Source organism: Microcaecilia unicolor, chromosome 6, assembly GCF_901765095.1.
Source record: "Microcaecilia unicolor chromosome 6, aMicUni1.1, whole genome shotgun sequence".
In the NCBI taxonomy this organism is placed as follows: Eukaryota; Metazoa; Chordata; class Amphibia; order Gymnophiona; family Siphonopidae; genus Microcaecilia; species Microcaecilia unicolor.
In genome coordinates, this window is record NC_044036.1 from 14,028,388 (window position 1) to 14,049,751 (window position 21,364).

Below are 21,364 nucleotides of genomic sequence, written 5' to 3' on the forward strand. Positions count from 1 at the left end.
GAGGCGGGCCTTTCAACCCCCCCCCCCTTCCTATAATAGCCCGTTTTTACAGGCTCAAAGGCTAGTATTCTATATCTTTATAACTGACTGGGTTCTTTTTTCCTCTACTCCCTATATTATTATGAACCTATGATAATACTCTGTTCCCATCGTTAAGCAGTGGACTTGTTAGTGCCATTTGGCATTTTCCCTACTGGGAAGTTTGAGGTTCTGTTGATTAATATTTGTTAACCATTTTCAGTTTGAAGGTAGAGGAAATTCTGGCAAGTCCAGTACATGGTACGTACAGATTCAACCTATTTTTGATTTTGATTGAATATCTTTAGAGTAGCAATTCCATAATGCTGACGGTGTTCTTTCTCTGAACAGTATTAAATGGTGTTATTGCCTTCATTTTATTTTTTTCTTTTAACAACAATGTCTTCCTTGGCTCGTCTCGGACTTCACAAAAGGCCTCTCCCAAGGTGTTCCGTGAGGTCCATATGTAACATAGTAGATGACGGCAGAAAAAGACCTGCCCGGTCCACCCAGTCTGCCCAACAAGATAAACTCATATGTGCCATTTTTTGTGTATACCTTACCTTGATTTGTACCTGTCCTTTTCAGGGCACAGACCGTACAAGTCTGCCCAGCACTATCCCCTCCTCCCAACCACCAGCCCCGCCTCCCACCACCGGTTCTGGCACAGACCGTATAAGTCTGCCCAGCACTATCCCTGCCTCCCAACTACCAGTCCCGCCTCCCACCACCAGCTCTGGCACAGACCGTATAAGTCTGCCCAGCACTAGCTCCGCCTCCCAACCACCAGCCCCGCCTCCCACCACCGGTTCTGGCACAGACCGTATAAGTCTGCCCAGCACTATCCCTGCCTCCCAACTACCAGTCCCGCCTCCCACCACTAGCTCTGGCACAGACCGTATAAGTCTGCCCAGCACTATCTCCGCCTCCCAACCACCAGCCCCGCCTCCCACCAACGGCTCTGGCACAGACCGTATAAGTCTGCCCAGCACTATCCCCACCTCCCAACCACCAGCCCTATGTCATTTGTCTGATAGGAGAAAATGGTGATAGCCCAAAATGGCCCTTGGGGAGAGGAATCACTTGTTCAGTGACACAGTTAACTAGCATCAGGTTGTGTGAGATTACATTTTTCACACTATACTACTGGCTGGCCAAATAACCCTTCTCCCCAAAGCAAATTCTCAGGCTATTTTCTCAGTCAAAAGCAGACCATACTCTGCATAAGAGAGTGCCAGAAAGATGTCTGACCGAGAAATAACAGCTCTCTCCAGAGACAGTGAGAAAAAGAAAAAAGGGTTTGCAGCAGCAGCAGCATTAAAAATAGAACTAATAGGATACTGAGAAATGTGTTTCTCAACCTGCAGCATGTACTCCTGGCATCTCATGAGCTGTTCTTTCACTGGAGGATAGTGGAACAAGCAGCCCACACTAACCAAATTAATTTCTGGAGCTTCAGCTGTCAGTTGACAACGAACAAAACAATTTTGGTTCTCATTTTACTTTTGCTTTGTTGACTGTCTGAAAAACAAGTGTCTTAAAATTTCTGAAGTTTCTGCCATTATAAAGCTAACTAGAATTAACCCTTATCAGAATCCCAAGGCAAATGTAAAGTCTTTTACAACCTGAGGAAAGGAATAGAAAACAAAAATGAGGATGTTATAATGCCTTTCTGTCGCTCCATGGTGCGACCGCACCTCGAATATTGTGTTCAATTCTGGTCGCCGCATCTCAAAAAAGATATAGTGGAATTAGAAAAGGTGCAAAGAAGGGCGACGAAAATGATGAAGGGGATGGGACGACTTCCCTATGAGGAAAGGCTAAAAGCAGCTAGGGCTCTTCAGCTTGGAGAAAAGGCGGCTGAGGGGAGATATGATAGAGGTCTGTAAAATAATGAGTGGAGTTGAACGGGTAGATGTGAAGCGTCTGTTCACGCTTTCCAAAAATACTAGGACTAGGGGGCATGCGATGAAGCTACAATGTAGTAAATTTAAAACGAATCGGAGAAAACTTTTCTTCACTCAACGTGTAATTAAGCTCTGGAATTCGTTGCCAGAGAATGTGGTAAAGGCGGTTAGCTTAGCGGAGTTTAAAAAAGGTTTGGACGGCTTCCTAAAGGAAAAGTCCATAGACCGTTATTAAATGGACTTGGGGAAAATCCACTATTTCTGGGATAGGCAGTATAAAATGTTTTGGACATTTCTGGGATCTTGCCAGGTATTTGTGACCTGGGTTGGCCACTGTTGGAAACAGGATGCTGGGCTCGATGGACCTTTGGTCTTTCCCAGTATGGCAATACTTATGAGCAGCCTGAGAAGAGTGTATATGAAAATATGTGCTACCAAAGGAATACAGGAGGTGCATGCATTTTATTCCAAGAAAATGTAAGTCTAGCACATAAAATATATTAGGGACAAAGGAATGAGACCGAAAAGAGAAAAAAAAAATGAGTATTTTGCATTGAGTACTGCTTTTCCTTTTCCTCCAGGGGGTAAAATTCCTTTGGGAATGTGTGACAGGCTGCCGCATCTCGGGCAGTTACGGCTGCATTATGGCTGATGAGATGGGTCTGGGGAAAACGCTGCAGTGCATTACCCTGCTGTGGACCTTATTCCGCCAGAGTCCAGAAAGCAAGCCAGAAATCAACAAAGCAGTGGTGGTCGCACCATCCAGCCTGGTGAAAAACTGGTCTAATGAAGTCTGTAAATGGCTGGGAGGAAGAATACAGCCACTTGCTATTGACGGAGGATCTAAAGAACAGATTGACCGTCAGTTAGGTATAAACAGTGCCACCCTTTTTTTTTTAAGGGCAATAATGTTGTGCTAAATTTAAAAACAAGCATGCAGTTTTTTTGTGAATGTCTGTGTTTTACCGGTAAACCACAGAACCCTGGTCTAGCTGGACAATAACAAAGGTGAAATTTGACTATGGTACAGGACATCAAAGTCTCCAGAGAGCTGTCACTGGCCCTGCTTGGCAGATTGATAAGTAACTTGAGTTTTTGATTCTTTGGAAACTGTGATTGCTGTCAGGTTTTTCTACCCGTGATTTAGTGTGTGGATTTGCATGGAGCAGTGTTAGCTTTTATTGCTTGGGGTGGGTGGGGCAGGAGGCAGAGAAATAGTCTTTGGAATTATTAATATTTTGTATACATAGGCTAAATATGGATTTGGGTTATCAAAACATTATTGGGGAAATGGTTTGGACAAGTTGCAGTATTAGCCAGGAGAACTTGGGAAAACCACTGCTGATCTCTAGGAGTGAGTAAAATTATGGATCTACCTCTTCGGATCCTGCCAAGTAGTTGTGACCTGGATTGGCTATTATAAGAAGATGCTGGTCTCGGTGGGTCTTTGGTCTGTTATATAGCCAGTTATGTAGCACGTATTAGGTTCTTATCGGTGAGGCTTATCAGATCTTTCTGAAAGTTAGCATGAGTTGCTCTTACTGTACGTGTTCTCTTCCCTGCCTCTTTCTCTCCCCCCCCCTCCCCCGCACCCAGGCAGCTTAGGGCTTCCTAACTGCAGCAAAGTCTGCGTGTCGTTAGATTCCTGAGGGGAGGAGGGGGTGCAGAAGACTCTTGTTTTTGAAAGTCAAGTGATTTGATAGAGTTTGATATGAAGGAAGTCAGTCATCCCTGGTTCATCCTTTATGCATTTCTTTTGGCAGGTGCCATCAAGAGTGTCATGCTTTCTATTGGTTGAGAGATGAATTTTGGCCTGTTGCATAGTTCCCTAATTAAAAAAAAAAAAAAAAAAAGAGTATGACAAAGAGCCACAGGGAAAGAGAAATCCTGTTGAGTGCATTACAATAGGAAAAGCTGTTTGAAATTTTAAGATATTAAAGCAGTTTAACCTTGTAATGGTGTTACTATATAATTAAAATGTCAAATGGGTTTTGCTTGGCGGGGAGGGTGTTTGCTTTTTTCAAAGATGGGTTGATCCTAGGTATGCATGTAGCTCATTTCTCTAATAAAATCAGGACTGCAGATTTCTGCATGCAGTAGGGTAAAGCCAGGACTGATTCAGCCTGCCCTGAAAAATCTCAAAATGGGAATAGTATGTGGCACAGACTAGAGAATGCGAAAACAAAAAAGGAGGTGAAATCCTCACGAAACCGTGGAATATAAAACAAAAAGTGAGGAGAATGGTTGAGGATACCAACACTTGTATATTTTATTTAAAAATGAAAAATAAAAAATAACACAGAAAAGTGACCCGACACGGCCGTGTTTCGGCCCAAAGGCCTGCCTCAGGGGTCTTTACAACCTTGGTAGATGTAACTCGGAAGATGTGCTCCAAGGGAACTGTCGAGATATAATCCTCTTAGGTCTCCTCTCTTCCAAAAGGGATTTATAAAATATATAATAAAAGGCAATACGGACTTGTAATGCTCCTCTCCGAAGAGATGTCTACAATTGCGAAATGTGTTGAAAATATACAAGTGTTGGTATCCTCAACCATTCTCCTCACTTTTTGTTTTATATAACAGACTAGAGAATGACATGGGGACAAAGTTTGTCTCCGTCCCCACCCCGTCCCTGTGGGCTCTGTCCTCATCTGCAGAAGCCTCAAACACTTTTGATTTTATAATCTTTTATTAAAGTATAAAAAGGAACAATATGCTGTGCAACTGTTGTGTATAAATTACAAATCGAGAACAATAATAACAATGAGCAGCTATAATAACCCTCCTTCCCACCACCACCCTCTACCCTTCCAACCCCAACACCAAGGAATCCTAATTCACGCTGTTAAAATGTCCAGGGGTATAAAATACAACCCATTCTATATGCCCTAGAGGGGGAAAAATATGCCCTATAAAGCGCTGTTATGTTTTTTTAAATCTGTGGATAAATAAGAAATCATCAACAATCTCAGGATTCAATCTAGCTCTCCTGTCTTCCACAGTCCTTCCTAGAATAGAAGTTTTCTTCTTAGAAGATGTGCTGGTAGCAGGATGTACAGGGTCTCCCATGCAAATTTTGCTAGTTGTGGCCAGTATGTTTGCTTGTTTTTCCAAAAAATCAAAATATCTTTGTAGGCATCAGTCAAACATAAATAACAGTCCAGTTCATTAACAGGCTTCAAAGTAGAAAATGACACGGGACAAAGTTTGTCCTCTGTCCCCGCTCCGTCCCCGCGAGCTGTGTCCCCATCCCCGCGGTTACTGCGGTTCCCCGTCCCCATGTCATTCTCTAGCACAACTGCTTTTATTTTTGGGGGGGTATTTTAACATAAGCAAAAAAGAGCTTTTTGTTTTTCCCACTGTAGCTGGATTCATGAGCCAGAACGGAGTTCGAATCCCATCCCCGATCCTGATCATTTCTTATGAGACCTTTCGTCTCCATGCTGATATTCTACACAAGGGCAATATTGGGCTCGTCATATGTGATGAGGTATGGTGATGTGCTCGGCTATCAAGGCCGTCTGAGCAGCAGTCAAGTGTTTGTAAAGGGACTGTCATCAATTGTATCTTCTTATTTAATAATTCGTCAATCTGCGTCCCTGGCTGGCAGGGTTCGTAACCGTATGCAAATGAGGTATACGTAATCGGCTCGCCTCCAGCCTTCCCTTCTCTCTGTGTCCCACCCTCACGGAAAGAGGAAATTACATCAGAGGAGGGCGGGACGCTGAGAGAGAAGGAAAGGCTGAAGGCGAGCCGAGCCTGCCTCTTTCACTGACACCGCTGCAACTTCAGGTAAAATAAAAGTTTTAAAGGAAGGGCGGCAGAAAGGAAAGGAGGGCTGTTGTGGGAGAAGAGGGTGGGCAGGTGAGGGCTGGGGTTGAACTGGAATGCGGGTGCTTAAAAGGGGGGCAGTTGGGGGCTGGGGCGAGCCACTGAATATGGATAGGAGGGGAGGGGAGAATCGCTGGACATGGATGGGATGGGAGGGCAGGGAAGAATCGCTGGACGTGGAGCGGAGGGCAGGGGAGAGACGAGAAATCGCTTAGACGAGAGCCTTCCTAGGGCCCGTTTCGTTTTTGGAGAAACGGGCTTTTTTTTTTTTTCTTGTTGCTAGATAATTCTGACAAACTCCGATGGTGGTTTTCAGGCTGATCAAATTACACAAGTTAACATAGCTCAGCCAAAAAAAAGAAGCACATGTTGGAAATCCATTTAATTAATTTATTAAAAGATTTTTGATTGTCCCACTCTGGAAGACCCTTGTGTGCTTCTTTTTTTGCTGTCCTTGTATGAGATGTTTATAAGTTATTTTAAATTTACATTGTTTACAATGCTTGGTCAGATGTTTTTATTACTTAAACAGGAATATCGTAAATGTGTGGGTTTTAAATTATTTTAAACAAATGCGTATTCATTTTTCATTTATAAAACCAGATCTATTTCTGGCATTTGAGTAACAGAGTTCTCCAAGGACAAGCAGGTATGATATTCTCACAATTGGGTGACGCCATCCGACAAAGTCCAGTATGGACACTTCTAAAGTGTACTGCCATTTAAAATTTTTAAGGCAGTGTCCCCACCGCGCATGCATGGGTGCCTTTCGGCCCAAATGCGAGTTGTATTTTTTAAAATCTCTCCTCAATACATAAACTTTTTGCCTGTTTGGTTTAAATTTTCCTCATAACTATTTGTTTTTGTCATAGTTTAATTTTTTTTCAAAAAAGGTTTTTCAATTTTTGGCCAAGGGACCTCTGAGCCCTTTGTCTACCCAGGACCCATCAACCTTTCTCGAGTACGCGACTACTGAAGCTCACTAGGCCACTGAGCGTGTCAAGGAGGTTATTTTCTAGGCTGTAGAGCTTTTTGATGTTTGGGCAGCCTAAGCCTATTTTATTTTTTATTTTTGTTACATTTGTACCCTGCGCTTTCCCACTCATGGCAGGCTCAATGCGGCTTACATGGGGCAATGGAGGGTTAAGTGACTTGCCCAGAGTCCTACTAGCAACATTCCATGTAGAGGTCGGCCCTTGAAGATCACCAATGTGGCCGCGCAGGCTTCTACATGGAATGTTGCTAGTGGAATAGCAACATTCCATGCAGAATCTCCAATAGTATCTATTTTATTTTTGTTACATTTGTACCCTGAGCTTTCCCACTCATGGCAGGCTCAATGCGGCTTACATGGGGCAATGGAGGGTTAAGTGACTTGCCCAGAGTCACAAGGAGCTGCCTGTGCCTGAAGTGGGAATCAAACTCAGTTCCTCAGTTCCCCAGGACCAAAGTCCACCACCCTACCCACTAGGCCACTCCTCCACTGTTGCTACTATTTGAGAAGTCAGCCCTTGCAGATCACCAATGTGGCCGCGCAGGCTTCTGCTTCTGTGAGTCTGACGCAGGACGTCAGACTCACAGAAACAGAAGCCTGCGCAGCCTTCTACATGGAATGTTGCTAGTGGAATAGCAACATTCCATGTAGAATCTCCAATAGTAGCAACATTCCATGTAGAATCTCCAATAGTATCTATTTTATTTTTGTTACATTTGTACCCTGCGCTTTCCCACTCATGGCAGGCTCAATGCGGCTTACATGGGGCAATGGAGGGTTAAGTGACTTGCCCAGAGTCACAAGGAGCTGCCTGTGCCTGAAGTGGGAATCGAACTCAGTTCCCCAGGACCAGAGTCCACCATCCTAACCACTAGGCCACTCCTCCACTCTGTAGACTTCACAGAATTTTGATGTTGCTTCTTTAATGAGGTTTTTATATATTCTTACTATTTGTTTCCATCGGGTTTTGTCTTCTGTCGTGTTCCCTTTCATCCACCTTCTTTCTAGTTGCCTGCAATGTCTTTTGGTGATCAGTAACTCGGTTGAACCAGGGGGATGATCAGTTTGTGGGTTTGTTTTTCAGTGTTTTGGGGGCTAAATTGTCTAATACAACCATACTCTGGTGGTCCCAGTTTATGAGGAAGCCTGTTTTTTTTTTGGGGGGGGGGGGAGGGGGTGTTTGTTTTCAGGTTCCAGAAGTGAGTAGTTGATTGATATTTGTTCCTATAATTCAGCGGTTGTCATCTTGCCTCTGGTGGGGACTTTGATGGGTTGTGCTTTGGTCCTCATGTTTATTTCACTCCAGTTTAGGGTTCAGGTAAGTTTATGGCCTGACCAAGGGATGGATGACCAAGTAGAGTCTGATATGCACGTGTCTTTATGACTCAACAGTCTGTGAGTAAATGGGTCTAGTAGATGATCCTTGCAATTTGTTGAGATCGTATCTGGTTTGGGGATATCCCAGGATGTCAGGAAGTGGAAGACTTCCCGAGTCTGTGGGACCTCTGAATTATCTAAGAGAATGTTTGTTGCCTATTATCAGCACATTTGAGTGGATTGTGCATATATTAGAGATGAATTTGGTGAAGTCATCACTGGCTTTTGCTCAACTGCCAGGTGGTCTGTAGAATAGTGTCCAGCAGAGTGTATTCTTGAAGGAAAGGTCATTTAGAGTGAACGCCAGTATTTCTAGGGAAGATGTGAGAAGGTTTGATAACGTCACATTCAGGAATGACTTGTAGATGATCGCTAGTCCACCCCCCTTTTTTTTTGGTCCGAGTGTAGGATTTTATAACCGGGGGACATAAGTTGTTTAATATCGGGTCATCTGTGGTGTACAGCCAAGTCTTTCTGATGAACGCTAGCCCTTGTCTCCTACATCTATGCTGAGGCTGGGCTGACCCTTGATGGCCGTGTCACCGCTCATAATATGCGAGCTATGGCAGCTTCAGTAGCCCATTTCTGTTCTGCCTCTATTCAAGACATTTACAATGTGGCTACGTGGTCTTCTAGCCACACTTTCACAACTCGCTACTGTCTGGCCCAGTATTCCAGACTGGATAGCTGGTTTGGACAAGCAGTTCCCCAGAATCTTTTTAGGATTTAAAAATCCAACTCCACCCTCTGGCCTATTTACCACCAGACTCACTATTTACTTGACTATCGGAATACACTCCTCTTGTGAGCCTGGTAGCTAGTGAGACCCATTTGTGAGAATATCATGCCTGCTTGTCCTCGGAGAAAGCTAAGTTACTCACCTATAGCAAGTGTTCTCTGAGGACAGCAGGCATATAGTCACACAACCCGCCCACCTGGCCTTGGAGTTGCCTTCGTAGATTTAACGCTACTGGTCCCGCACTCGCGCATCGGGCAGAAGGCGCCTGTGCACAAGCGATGGGGACACTGACTTAAAAGATTTAAAGTGGCAGTACACTTTGGCAGAGTCCACACTGGGCTCTGTTGGATGGTGTCACCCATTTGTGAGAATATATGCCTGCTGTCCTCGGGGGGGGGGGGGGGGAGGAAAACTCCTGCTACAGGTGAATAACTTAGCTTTCATCATGCTGGTTCTGGTCCAGTACTGTGTTAAGTAATACCGTGTTTCCCCGAAAATAGGGCATCCCCATAAAATAAGACCTACCGAGGTTTTTGGTGCCCTTAGAAAATATAAGGCCTCCCCCGAAAGTAAGGCCTAGCAAAGTTTTGTTTTTCCCGGTAAGTAGGGTCCCCCCCCCCCCTGAGATCGCCGGGCCCCCCTCCGTCGCTCTGAAACTAACCCCCCACCCGAGGTCGCCCCCCCACCCGAGATGGCGCCCCCAACCCCCTCTGTCGCTCCAAAACTAACCTGAACTTAAGCCTCCTTTCACTTTCCTTCCAGTTCGCAGCAAGCAGCAGCAGTAGGAGGGCAGGCCACTCCTTCCTTCCGTGTCCCGCCCTCGCCTGACGTAACGTAACGTCAGGCGAGGGTGGGGCTCGGAAGGAAGGAGAGGCCTGCCCTGCCCTGCTGCTCCTGCGAACTGGAAGGAAAGTGAAAGGAGGCTTAAGTTCAGGTTAGTTTCTGAGCGACGGAGGGGGGGTGGGGTCCGGCGACTTCGGGTGGGAGCGCCATCTCGGGTGGGGGGTTACCGGTAGTTGCAGGAGCGACGGAGGGAAGGTGGGCGGGCCAACCGTGTTTCCCCGAAATATTAAGACATCCCCTGAAAATAAGACCTAGCGCCTTTTTGGGTGCAAAAATTAATATAAGGCAGTGTCTTATATTCGGGGAAACACGGTAGTTGCATAGTGCGGTCCAAATCATGACATAGAAAATGATAGATGAAAGAGACCATATTGACTCGTCCAGTCTGTATATTGAGATTTCCAGTTTGGGTTGATAGTCCTGGATTGACTGTGCAACTATGTGCACTTATCTCTTCACTACTCATGTTTATCTGACCTTTCAACCCTTTTTCTTAACCGCTACCCTCCATATCGAATATGTCCAGAATGTTAATAAACTGATCTAATCACCTAGCTGCCGAAGTATCTGTTCTCACCATTCTCACTGGATATGAGCTTTAACAGTGATCATTCCACGCCACATGGTGAGTGATGGATAAAAGAAATCCAACAGGTGTAGAGTTTTAATGCTCCAAACACAGCTGTACAGTGAATGAAACGGGCTGTGTAGAGTCTCTTGCGTTTAAAAGGCCATCCCTTCATTTCTTGCACTGCAACAGCAGCAGGCTTCCACACCCTTAGGAGATGAGCCAAAAGGAAGAATCCAAACCCGCCAGATGTCGGGCATGCGTTCATTTCTGTAGCTTGCACAACTCTCAGAAAATAAAACGTGACCGTTTTTGGTTGTGCTTTGAAAACCGAAGGCAGTGTCGGAGTCCAGGACTTATGAAGAGAGAGAGCAGGATGTAGAGGAAAGGGAGTGGGAGAGGACTGTTGCATTCAGCAATTGAGAGGTGGCTTCTCTTTGTAGCATGCTATTTTATATTTGGTGGTATCTCATGGAAGGTAAGGACCTACTGTGTCAGGGAAGGGAAATTTTCCATTGCTATATATCTTAGTAACGGTACTCATTTCAAAGGATGGCATTCAGTAAAACTTTAGCGGCACATAGTGATTTTAATGTGGAGGAGTGGCCTAGTGGTTAGGGTGGTGGACTTTGGTCCTGGGGAACTGAGTTGGATTCCCACTTCAGGCACAGGCAGCTCCTTGTGACTCTGGGCAAGTCACTTAACCCTCCATTGCCCCATGTAAGCCGCATTGAGCCTGCCATGCAGGACGTCAGACTCACAGAAGCAGAAGCCTGCGCGGCCACATTGGTGATCTGCAAGGGCCGACTTCTACATGGAATGTTGGAACATTCCATGTAGAATCTCAAATAGTAGCAACAGTGGAGGAGTGGCCTAGTGGTTAGAGTGGTGGACTTTGGTCCTGGGGGACTGAGGAACTGAGTTGGATTCCCACTTCAGGCACAGGCAGCTCCTTGTGACTCTGGGCATGTCACTTAACCCTCCAAAAATAAAATAGATACTATTGGAGATTCTACATGGAATGTTGCTACTGTTGGAGATTCTACATGGAATGTTGCTATTCCACTAGCAACATTCCATGTAGAAGGCTGCGCAGGCTTCTGTTTCTGTGAGTCTGACGTCCTGCACATACGTGCAGGACGTCAGACTCACAGAAGCAGAAGCCTGCGTGGCCACATTGGTGATCTGCAAGGGCCGACTTCTACATGGAATGTTGCTAGTGGAATAGCAACATTCCATGTAGAATCTCAAGTAGTAGCAACAGTGGAGGAGTGGCCTAGTGGTTAGGGTGGTGGACTTTGGTCCTGAGGAACTGAGTTCGATTCCCACTTCAGGCGCAGGCAGCTCCATGTGACTCTGGGCATGTCACTTAACCCTCCAAAAATAAAATAGATACTATTGGAGATTCTACATGGAATGTTGCTACTGTTGGAGATTCTACATGGAATGTTGCTATTCCACTAGCGACATTCCATGTAGAAGGCTGCGCAGGCTTCTGTTTCTGTGAGTCTGACGTCCTGCACGTATGTGCAGGACATCAGACTCACAGAAGCAGAAGCCTGCGTGGCCACATTGGTGATCTGCAAGGGCCGACTCTAGTGGAATAGCAACATTCCATGTAGAATCTCAAGTAGTAGCAACAGTGGAGGAGTGGCCTAGTGGTTAGGGTGGTGGACTTTGGTCCTGAGGAACTGAGTTAGATTCCCACTTCAGGCACAGGCAGCTCCTTGTGACTCTGGGCAAGTCACTTAACCCTCCATTGCCCCATGTAAGCCGCATTGAGCCTGCCATGAGTGGGAAAAGCGCGGGGTAAAAATGTAACAAAAAAAAAAAAATGTGCATCATGGCAGATCTATGAAAGTGTAAAACTTCATGTTTCCTGCCCATTTTTAGTAGAGAAAAATACTGTTCACATACAGCATCGTCAGAGGTAACACAGAGTAGTAAAATTACAATAAGAGTATGGTGCACGCTAACACCTCTGGATTCTCATACTGGATTCCAGCCCCTGCCCCCTCCCCCCCCCCACCCCCCCCCCCCCCCCCAAGCCAGCAGGGAAAAGATAATTTAGAACACGCTATATAAAAGGGTCATCACTGTCCATGATAGAGAATTGCCAGTCTCACGGACCCTGAAGCAGGAAGTGTATGAAACTCCAAAACCTGGACCGGTGTCGGCCGTGGCATAGAAAGACAGAGCGACAGAAATAACGCAAGCAGCAGTAACTCAAAAGCAGAGATAAGTGGTTTTTGACCTTTTAATATTGTAGACTGTGAATAGACAGCAGGAAGAATGTGATTCAACTGCAGGAGGGGAGGAGGCTTCGTTTGAGCCTATGATGACAGCAAGCACTCCAATGAAACGGTAGCCCGTATAGCTGAGTTTTGGGAGTCTGTTGAGGCTTTTTCATCCATATGAAAGAACATAGATATCGTATTCTCCATAGGACCTATTTAACGAAGGCTCAGATATTCAAGATGGGGGGAATTTCTACGCCCTTATGTGGGAGGGCTCCGAGATCTCTTTTTCATTGTCTGTGGAGCTGCTATAAAGTGAGACATTTTTGGGACTCCATTGCTCAATATCTGGCGGATCTTTTGGACTCGAGAATCATGTGCTCTCCGATGGGAATTTTGTGAGACAAATTTGAAGCTTTCCTTTACAGGGTGGCTCGGCCCGTCAGTTGGTTCGGAAGGCCTTTTTGATTGGTAAGAGGCTAATACTGAGCCAGTGGGTGGCGGAGACCCCTCCGGATTTCTGGCACTGGCGAAACAAATTACATGAGTTTATGTTGTTTGAGAGAAGAGGTGTGGGCAGCTCCCCTGGGCGGCGGAGGTGGTTTCTAGATATTTGGGGGCCATATATTCACAGCCTGTCTCCTAAAGGGCGGAGTTTAGTGGTGAACTCGCTTTAGATACATATTGAGGTGGGGCCATCCTTTGTTGTAAGAAGTTGGAAGTCTGGATATCTCTCAGTAAGGGGAGGGGGGTAGGTGGGGGGGGGGAGGGAAGGATTTTATTGTTTGTTTTACTGTTCTAATTTTTGATAACATTTTTGTTCCTTACTAAATTTCGAGAGTGGTGGAAGTTTGATATGGGTTGGGGGAACATATGAGTTCAAAGTAGACTGTTTTAGAGTGCTGGCGGGGGGAGGGGGGTTCTATACTAAAACATTGATGATAATGTTCTGTGTTAGGTTTTTTCTTGAGCTGTGAATGTGTTCATTATCAGAGTCTACATTATGTTTTTCTGGGTACTGTTATCTGTATAATATCATCAATAAAAATTGTTGAGCCATAAAAGAACGTAGAGTTTGAAGTTTAGAACTTAGGATTGAATAGAGATAGTACTGAGTAATTTTATCCTAAGGAACGCTATACAGAGAGTGATTACGTATTTAAAATCCAACAGCAATACCTGAAATACTTCCTTATTTTCAGGGCCACAGGCTGAAGAACTCCGAGAACCAGACGTACCAAGCGCTGAATAAATTGCAGACCACTCGCAGAGTCCTCATCTCGGGAACCCCCATTCAGAACGATCTGCTTGAGTACTTCAGCCTTGTGCACTTTGTCAGTGCAGGCATTCTGGGTAAGAGGTGGCAGCGCTTCGGACCCTGGGACCTAAAATCTGTTCCACCTTAGTTAAATGGTGGGAGCATTTGCTACTTTTTAACATCAATCACATTAGAAATTCAAGCAACATAATTCTTCGGTCCTCATTAAAAGCTTGGACACCGTTGGACTCCTTTTGTGCTGCTATCAACACCATGGCTCAGGTTACTCTAACTTAACTGCCCTAATCTCCTTTATTATTATTATTTTTCCAGACTAACAAAGCAGTCTGTGAGTTATCTCATCTTGAACAATGGATGCTCTCCTGTTCTGTTATATTGTTAAACTTAAAAAAAAATGTTCAGTAAAGATTGGAAGGAAAAGAAAAACTTAATTTAAAATGCTAGTTATGTTGGAGAATAGATGCATGGTTTTACTAGCAGTGTATTATTTATTTTTGTTACATTTGTACCCCGCGCTTTCCCACTCATGGCAGGCTCAATGCGGCTTACATGGGGCAATGGAGGGTTAAGTGACTTGCCCAGAGTCACAAGGAGCTGCCTGTGCCTAAAGTGGGAATCTAACTCAGTTCCTCAGGACCAAAGTCCACCACCCTAACCACTAGGCCACTCCTCCACTGTTGCCACTCCTCCACTGTTGCTACTATTTGAGATTCTACATGGAATGTTGCTATTCCACTAGCAACATTCCATGTAGAAGTCGGCCCTTGCAGATCACCAATGTGGCCGCGCAGGCTTCTGCTTCTGTGAGTCTGACGTCCTGCGCAGCCTTCTACATGGAATGTTGCTAGTGGAATAAGAACATTCCATGTAGAATCTCCAATAGTATCTATTTTATTTTTTTTTACATTTTGTACCCTGCGCTTTCCCACTCATGGCAGGCTCAATGCGGCTTACATGGGGCAATGGAGGGTTAAGTGACTTTCCCAGAGTCACAAGGAGCTGCCTGTGCCGGGAATCCAACTCAGTTCCTCAGGACCAAAGTCCACCATCCTAACCACTAGGCCACTCCTCCACTGTTGCCACTCCTCCACTGTTGCTACTATTTGAGATTCTACATGGAATGTTGCTATTCCACTAGCAACATTCCATGTAGAAGTCGGCCCTTGCAGATCACCAATGTGGCCGCGCAGGCTTCTGCTTCTGTGAGTCTGACGTCCTGCACGTACGTGGAATAGCAACATTCCATGTAGAATCTCCAATAGCAGCAACATTCCATGTAGAATCTCCAATAGTATCTATTTTATTTTGTTACATTTGTACCCTGCGCTTTCCCACTCATGGCAGGCTCAATGCGGCTTACATGGGGCAATGGAGGGTTAAGTGACTTGCCCAGAGTCACAAGGAGCTGCCTGTGCCTGAAGTGGGAATTGAACTCAGTTCCTCAGTTCCCCAGGACCAAAGTCCACCACCCTAACCACTAGGCCACTCCTCCACGTATATCTGTGTTAAGCACTTTGTACAAGCCAAACCAGTCCAGACATGGGTTTTGCTCCTCTAGCAGCATATAGAGGCAGAGAATTATCAAAGTGCTGATGTTGCCCTATTTAGGATGCTCGTGTAACTCCAGTATTCTCAGCCTTTAGCACACAGCTGTGTCCACAACACGAACCTTCATAGAATTCAGGACTAGGCCCTATTTCAGCCCTTGCTGCAGAAATTCCAAAATCTGAGATACTGATGTTTGAAAGGGGTCTTGGAAACCTCGAGAAATGTTCCCCCCAGGCAGGACCCCAGACAAGAAAAACTCTGGCTACTAAATAAGTATTAAACAAACATAAATGTTTATTCAAATAGAGAAGCCAATCAGTAATTATTGAAATATCAACAACAAAAAAATAATATGTAGCAAATAAAAACAGAGTTTCCCTGGGAGCTGTCAAAATGTCCACCTGCTAGTGTAGACACATTGAGGCTCGCCATCCTCCATTCTGTTTCCTCTTAAATACTTTTTTCTTCCTTTCTTCATTATCTTAATTATAAATACCCTTCCTACCTAATGAATATACATCTTTCCAGAATATTTTATTTCCTTTTATGATGAATCCTGTTCCAGCACTTTCTACCTTCTTCCAACTTCATTTATTCCCTAATTGCATGGACAGTTTAAAGCCTGTCATATAAAGCAATAAGTCTTCATTAGATAATGGTTAAAGTCACCATTATAGTATCCACAACCTCTTGCTGGAGTTAGTTTTACCCACACCCACTTACTTCTCCTTTTGATTGTTTATCTGGATACTGCAGGTGTCCTTAGTCATAGGAGTCTCTGGCTCTGTGGTTGCTGACCAGCAACTTATCACAAGTTAGCCTAGGCCAAATGTCAAACCACAGCCTTAGAAGGGTAGTTTTCAGAAAAAAAAAACAAAAACACATTTATAGCTGTCTTGCAACTTTTAAGTCTGCTCCCAGCTCAAGAAAAGCAAAATAGCTATATTAAAATAAAAACTAGAAATATGTATGGTTTGCACCTTGCCATGGCCTCTGTGATATACACACCACACTTCAAAGATCTGCCAAATCCTGACATACACAAAGGAAGTTGAAGACTTTGTGAGATTACCATGAGAGGGTAGTCATTTAGCTCTGCTACCATGCTCTCTCAAAGGCCAAGCTGTAAGTGAGAAGGGAGACATGTTCACCATCCAAACAGAATGAAGGCATGGGAACAGACGTGGTATTGATAGCAAGGAAGACTTTATTGGTAAACAAATTATTAAAAACAAAATGCCCAACACTGCCATGCTTCACTGAACAGGGGCTCAGACATGACCATATGGTGTAAATTATTCACCTCACCATAGGCCAGTGGTTCCCAAACCTGGTCCTGGAGGAACCCAACCAGTCAGGTTTTCAGGATAGCCACAATGAATACGCATGAGAGATTTGCATACACTACCTCCACTGCATGCAAATCTGTCATGCATATTCATTGTGGATATCCTGAAAACCTGAGTGGCTGGGGTGCCTCCAGGACCATGTTTGAGAACCACAGCCATAGGCATTACAGGACCTCCAACCTCTTGGGGAGGGGGGAAGGCACTGTGCTGCTGACAGCATCTGTTGAATGTGGCAAGTGTGCTCCTAGGAAGTTATATTTCATTTCCCGAAGAAGCCCCCATTGGGCAAACTTGGCTGTTTTGGGCATTTTGTTTTAATAATTTGTTTACCAATAGTCTTCCTTGTAATCACCACCTTCCTTAGCTATGCCGCAGATGAATCCAGGAACTGGTGGGTTGTGTCCATCTTACCAGCAGGTGGAAATAGAGATTACAACGCTGAAGGTATTGATAATCTCCTTCACTTCAGTGTATCTCTGTCTCCAGCAGGTGGTAGATGGTGTCTCTACAGCTCCTGGATTTGTCTCTTGGGCCTGCTCCTGGGCCTTTTGGCCAGTTGAGCATAGAGGGTATTTGGCCTGGGTCTCTGCCTCACCCCATGGACCCTGTCCTCCCACGTCTTAATTCCTTTTGGAACTTGTGGACTTCTCGCCATTCTGTTTTCAGGGACCATTCAAACAGTCCTGGATTCTAAGCCCTGGTATGAGCAGGGAGCCCACATGATGACAGTTCCCCAGGGTTCTTTTCCCTGGATGGGGCTGCTTAATTTAGAGGTTCTTTAAGATCTTGGGTGATGAGCAATATGTCCCTCCACCTTTCACCACCCCGGGGGTGAAGGATGAGGCAGCATCTAAGGCATCACTAGCATACTAGTTGGAGTAGGTCTTCCTCCTTTCCTGAAGTTACTATTGAGGAAACTACACTTCTCCTTTCTTCCTCAAAATGTACCACCTGTTCCTCTGATCCCATTCCCACCCACCTTCTTAATGCCATCTCTCCTACTCTTATTCCTTTTATCTGTCACATTCTCAACCTCTCACTTTCCACTGCGATTGTCCCTGCTGCCTTTAAACATGCTGTGGTCACACCTCTCCTTAAGAAGCCTTCACTTGACCCTACTTGTCCCTCTAATTACCGACCCATCTCCCTCCTTCCTTTTCTCTCCAAATTACTTGAGCGTGCTGTTCACCGCCGCTGCCTTGATTTTCTCTCCTCACATGCTATTCTTGACCCACTACAATCTGGTTTTCGCCCTCTCCACTCAACCGAAACTGCGCTTACTAAAGTCTCCAATGACCTATTACTGGCTAAATCCAGAGGTCAATATTCCATCCTCATTCTTCTTGATCTTTCCGCTGCTTTTGACACTGTCGATCACAGCATACTTCTCGATACCCTGTCCTCACTTGGATTCCAGGGCTCTGCCCTTTCCTGGTTCTCTTCCTACCTCTCCCTCCGCACCTTTAGTGTTCACTCTGGTGGATCCTCTTCTACTTCTATCCCTCTGCCTGTCTGCGTACCTCAGGGTTCTGTTCTTGGTCCCCTCCTCTTTTCTATCTACACTTCTTCCCTTGGTTCATTAATCTCATCCCATGGCTTTTCCTACCATCTCTATGCTGATGACTCCCAAATCTACCTTTCTACCCCTGATATCTCACCTTGCATCCAAACCAAAGTTTCAGCGTGCTTGTCTGACATTGCTGCCTGGATGTCTCAACGCCACCTGAAATTAAATATGACCAAAACCGAGCTTCTCATTTTCCCCCCCAAACCCACCTCCCCGCTCCCCCCGTTTTCTATTTCTGTTGATGGCTCTCTCATTCTCCCTGTCTCCTCAGCTCGAAACCTTGGGGTCATCTTTGACTCTTCTCTCTCCTTCTCTGCTCATATCCAGCAGACCGCCAAGACCTGTCGTTTCTTTCTTTACAACATCCGTAAAATCCGCCCCTTTCTTTCCGAGCACTCTACCAAAACCCTCATCCACACCCTTGTCACCTCTCGTTTAGACTACTGCAATCTGCTTCTTGCTGGCCTCCCACTTAGTCACCTCTCCCCTCTCCAGTCGGTTCAAAACTCTGCTGCCCGTCTCATCTTCCGCCAGGGTCGCTTTACTCATACTACCCCTCTCCTCAAGACCCTTCACTGGCTCCCTATCCGTTTTCGCATCCTGTTCAAACTTCTTCTACTAACCTATAAATGTATTCACTCTGCTGCTCCCCAGTATCTCTCCACACTCGTCCTTCCCTACACCCCTTCCCGTGCACTCCGCTCCATGGATAAATCCTTCTTATCTGTTCCCTTCTCCACTACTGCCAACTCCAGACTTCGCGCCTTCTGTCTCGCTGCACCCTACGCCTGGAATAAACTTCCTGAGCCCCTACGTCTTGCCCCATCCTTGGCCACCTTTAAATCTAGACTGAAAGCCCACCTCTTTAACATTGCTTTTGACTCGTAACCACTTGTAACCACTCGCCTCCACCTACCCTCCTCTCTTCCTTCCCGTTCACATTAATTGATTTGATTTGCTTACTTTATTTATTTTTTGTCTATTAGATTGTAAGCTCTTTGAGCAGGGACTGTCTTTCTTCTATGTTTGTGCAGCGCTGCGTATGCCTTGTAGCGCTATAGAAATGCTATAAAGTAGTAGTAGTAGTAGTAGGTGGCATCTTGGGCAGAGAACCGTTAACTCTGGAACAGATCTAGGTCATCTCTACACATTTTTACAAAGCAGCATCACTTGAAAACATTCTGCCTTCAGGCTTGCTAGGATCCTATTCCATTTAGGCCAACTTGAGTACATTCCATGCATCTGGACTTGTGTGGCTAGGATAAAGATTCATTCCCCTGGTCTGGAGCTCTACCAGGCTGTGAGATGTTCTGCCAGATATCTCAATCTGAGTTTGTACCTGAGGCAATGGAAGGTTAAGTGACTTGCCCAAGATCACAAGGAGCAGCAGTGGAATTTGAACCGGCCACCTCTGGATGTCAAGACCAGGGCTCTAACCACTAGGCCACTCCTCCATTCGGTTTATTTCACTGATCTTGGCTTTTTGTCATAGAAATACTGGCATAATGGGGTTGCATGGGCAGCTTCTAGGATGACATCACCACTTTGCTCTCTGCCTCCATCTGCTTATAAAGAAGCAAACCATTCCCATCTTGCCAATTTCTTTTGTACGTTCTTGATTAGTATCTTTTCAAAGTGTGCTTATTTACACTCTAGTTATACCAGTAGCAAGATTAGTCACTGAACTGGGGAATGTCTCTGAAACCCAGATGACCTGAGCAATGTCTACGTTTCCCGATCTTCCTATGTCCCCGTAGCTCATCCCTTTGAAGCAGAGACTGGATAACTTGTTCTGGTTACAGTGAGAACCTCCACCGACTTCTTCTTTTTTTTTTTTTTTTTTTTTCTGTTTAGGCACAGCCCAGGAATTTAAAAAACGTTTTGAAATTCCCATCCTGAAAGGGAGAGATGCCGACGCAAGTGCAGCTGACAGGCAGAAAGGGGAAGAAAAACTGAAGGAGCTGATCAGTGTTGTAAACAGGTAAATCAATGACGGACACAGTACTGCTGTGACTTAATAGCTGGTCATCTCCTGTTAAAAATATATCAGCATGGCAGAGAAATTATGCACCAGTGGTATTGTAGTCAAAGAAGCCATGTTGCTGACTATAGAAAAAGAGCAGTTATTATCTGTATAGTACTTTCTCCGAGGACAAGCAGGCTGCTTGTTCTCACGACTGGGTTGACGTCCAACCGGAAAAGAAAAGACCGGTTGGTGGGGGCTGCCGTGGACATCAACCCAGTCGTGAGAACAATCAGCCTGCTGTCCTCGGAGATGAGAAGCTCGGTTTTGGCCATGTTAAGTTTCAGATGACGTTGAGACATCCAGGCAGCGATGTCAGGCAGGCTGATACATTGGTCTGAATGCTGGTTGAGATTTCGGGGGTAGAGAGGTAGATCTGGGTGTCATCAGCATAGAGATGGTAATGAAAGCCATGGGACGATATCAGAGACCCAAGGGAGGAAGTGTAGATGGAGAATAGGCGAGGACCGAGAACAGAACCCTGAGATACACCGATTGGTAGTGGGATAGAAGTGGAAGAGGATCCACTAGAGTGTACACTAAAGTTGCGAAGCGAGAGGTAGGAGGAGAACCAGGAAAGAACAGAGCCCTGGAATCCAAGTGAAGACAACGTATCGAGGCGTAAGCTGTGATCAACAGTGTCGAAAGCGGCGGATAGATCGAGAAGGATGAGGATAGAATAGAGACCTTTGGATTTGGCTATTTGGTTGTTGGAAACTTTTGTAAGTGCAGTTTCAGTTGAATGAAGAGAGCGAAAGCCAGATTGGAGTGGGTCAAGAACAGCTTGAGATGAAATAAAGTCAAGACAGCGGCGGTGAAGGGCACATTCAAGTATCTTGGAGAGGAAGGGGAGGAGGGAGATGGTTCGATAGTTGGAAGGACAGGTAGGGTCAAGTGAAGGCTTCTTAAGGAGTGGTGTGACCCATGGCATGTTTGAAGGCATCAGGAACGGTCGCAGTGGAAAGTGAAAGATTGAGGATATGACAGATAAAAGGGGTGAGAGTAGAAGAGATGGTGTTAAGAAGGTGGGTAGGAATGGGATCAGAGGAACAGGTAGTTCGTTTTGAGGAGGAGAGAAGATG

General features: G+C 45.3%; 1 protein-coding gene across 3 annotated transcripts in view; it reads left to right on the top strand.

The window, feature by feature from the left end:
- Positions 1 to 21,364, top strand: part of RAD54L (RAD54 like) — an 83,618-nt gene that overhangs the window by 26,309 nt on the left and 35,945 nt on the right. For all 3 annotated transcript variants that reach the window (XM_030205874.1, XM_030205875.1, XM_030205876.1), the window contains 4 exons: positions 2,507 to 2,795; positions 5,293 to 5,417; positions 13,719 to 13,869; positions 20,114 to 20,240. In XM_030205874.1, coding sequence (XP_030061734.1) covers positions 2,507 to 2,795; positions 5,293 to 5,417; positions 13,719 to 13,869; positions 20,114 to 20,240 — 692 coding nt within the window. The remainder of the gene's footprint in view (positions 1 to 2,506; positions 2,796 to 5,292; positions 5,418 to 13,718; positions 13,870 to 20,113; positions 20,241 to 21,364) is intronic.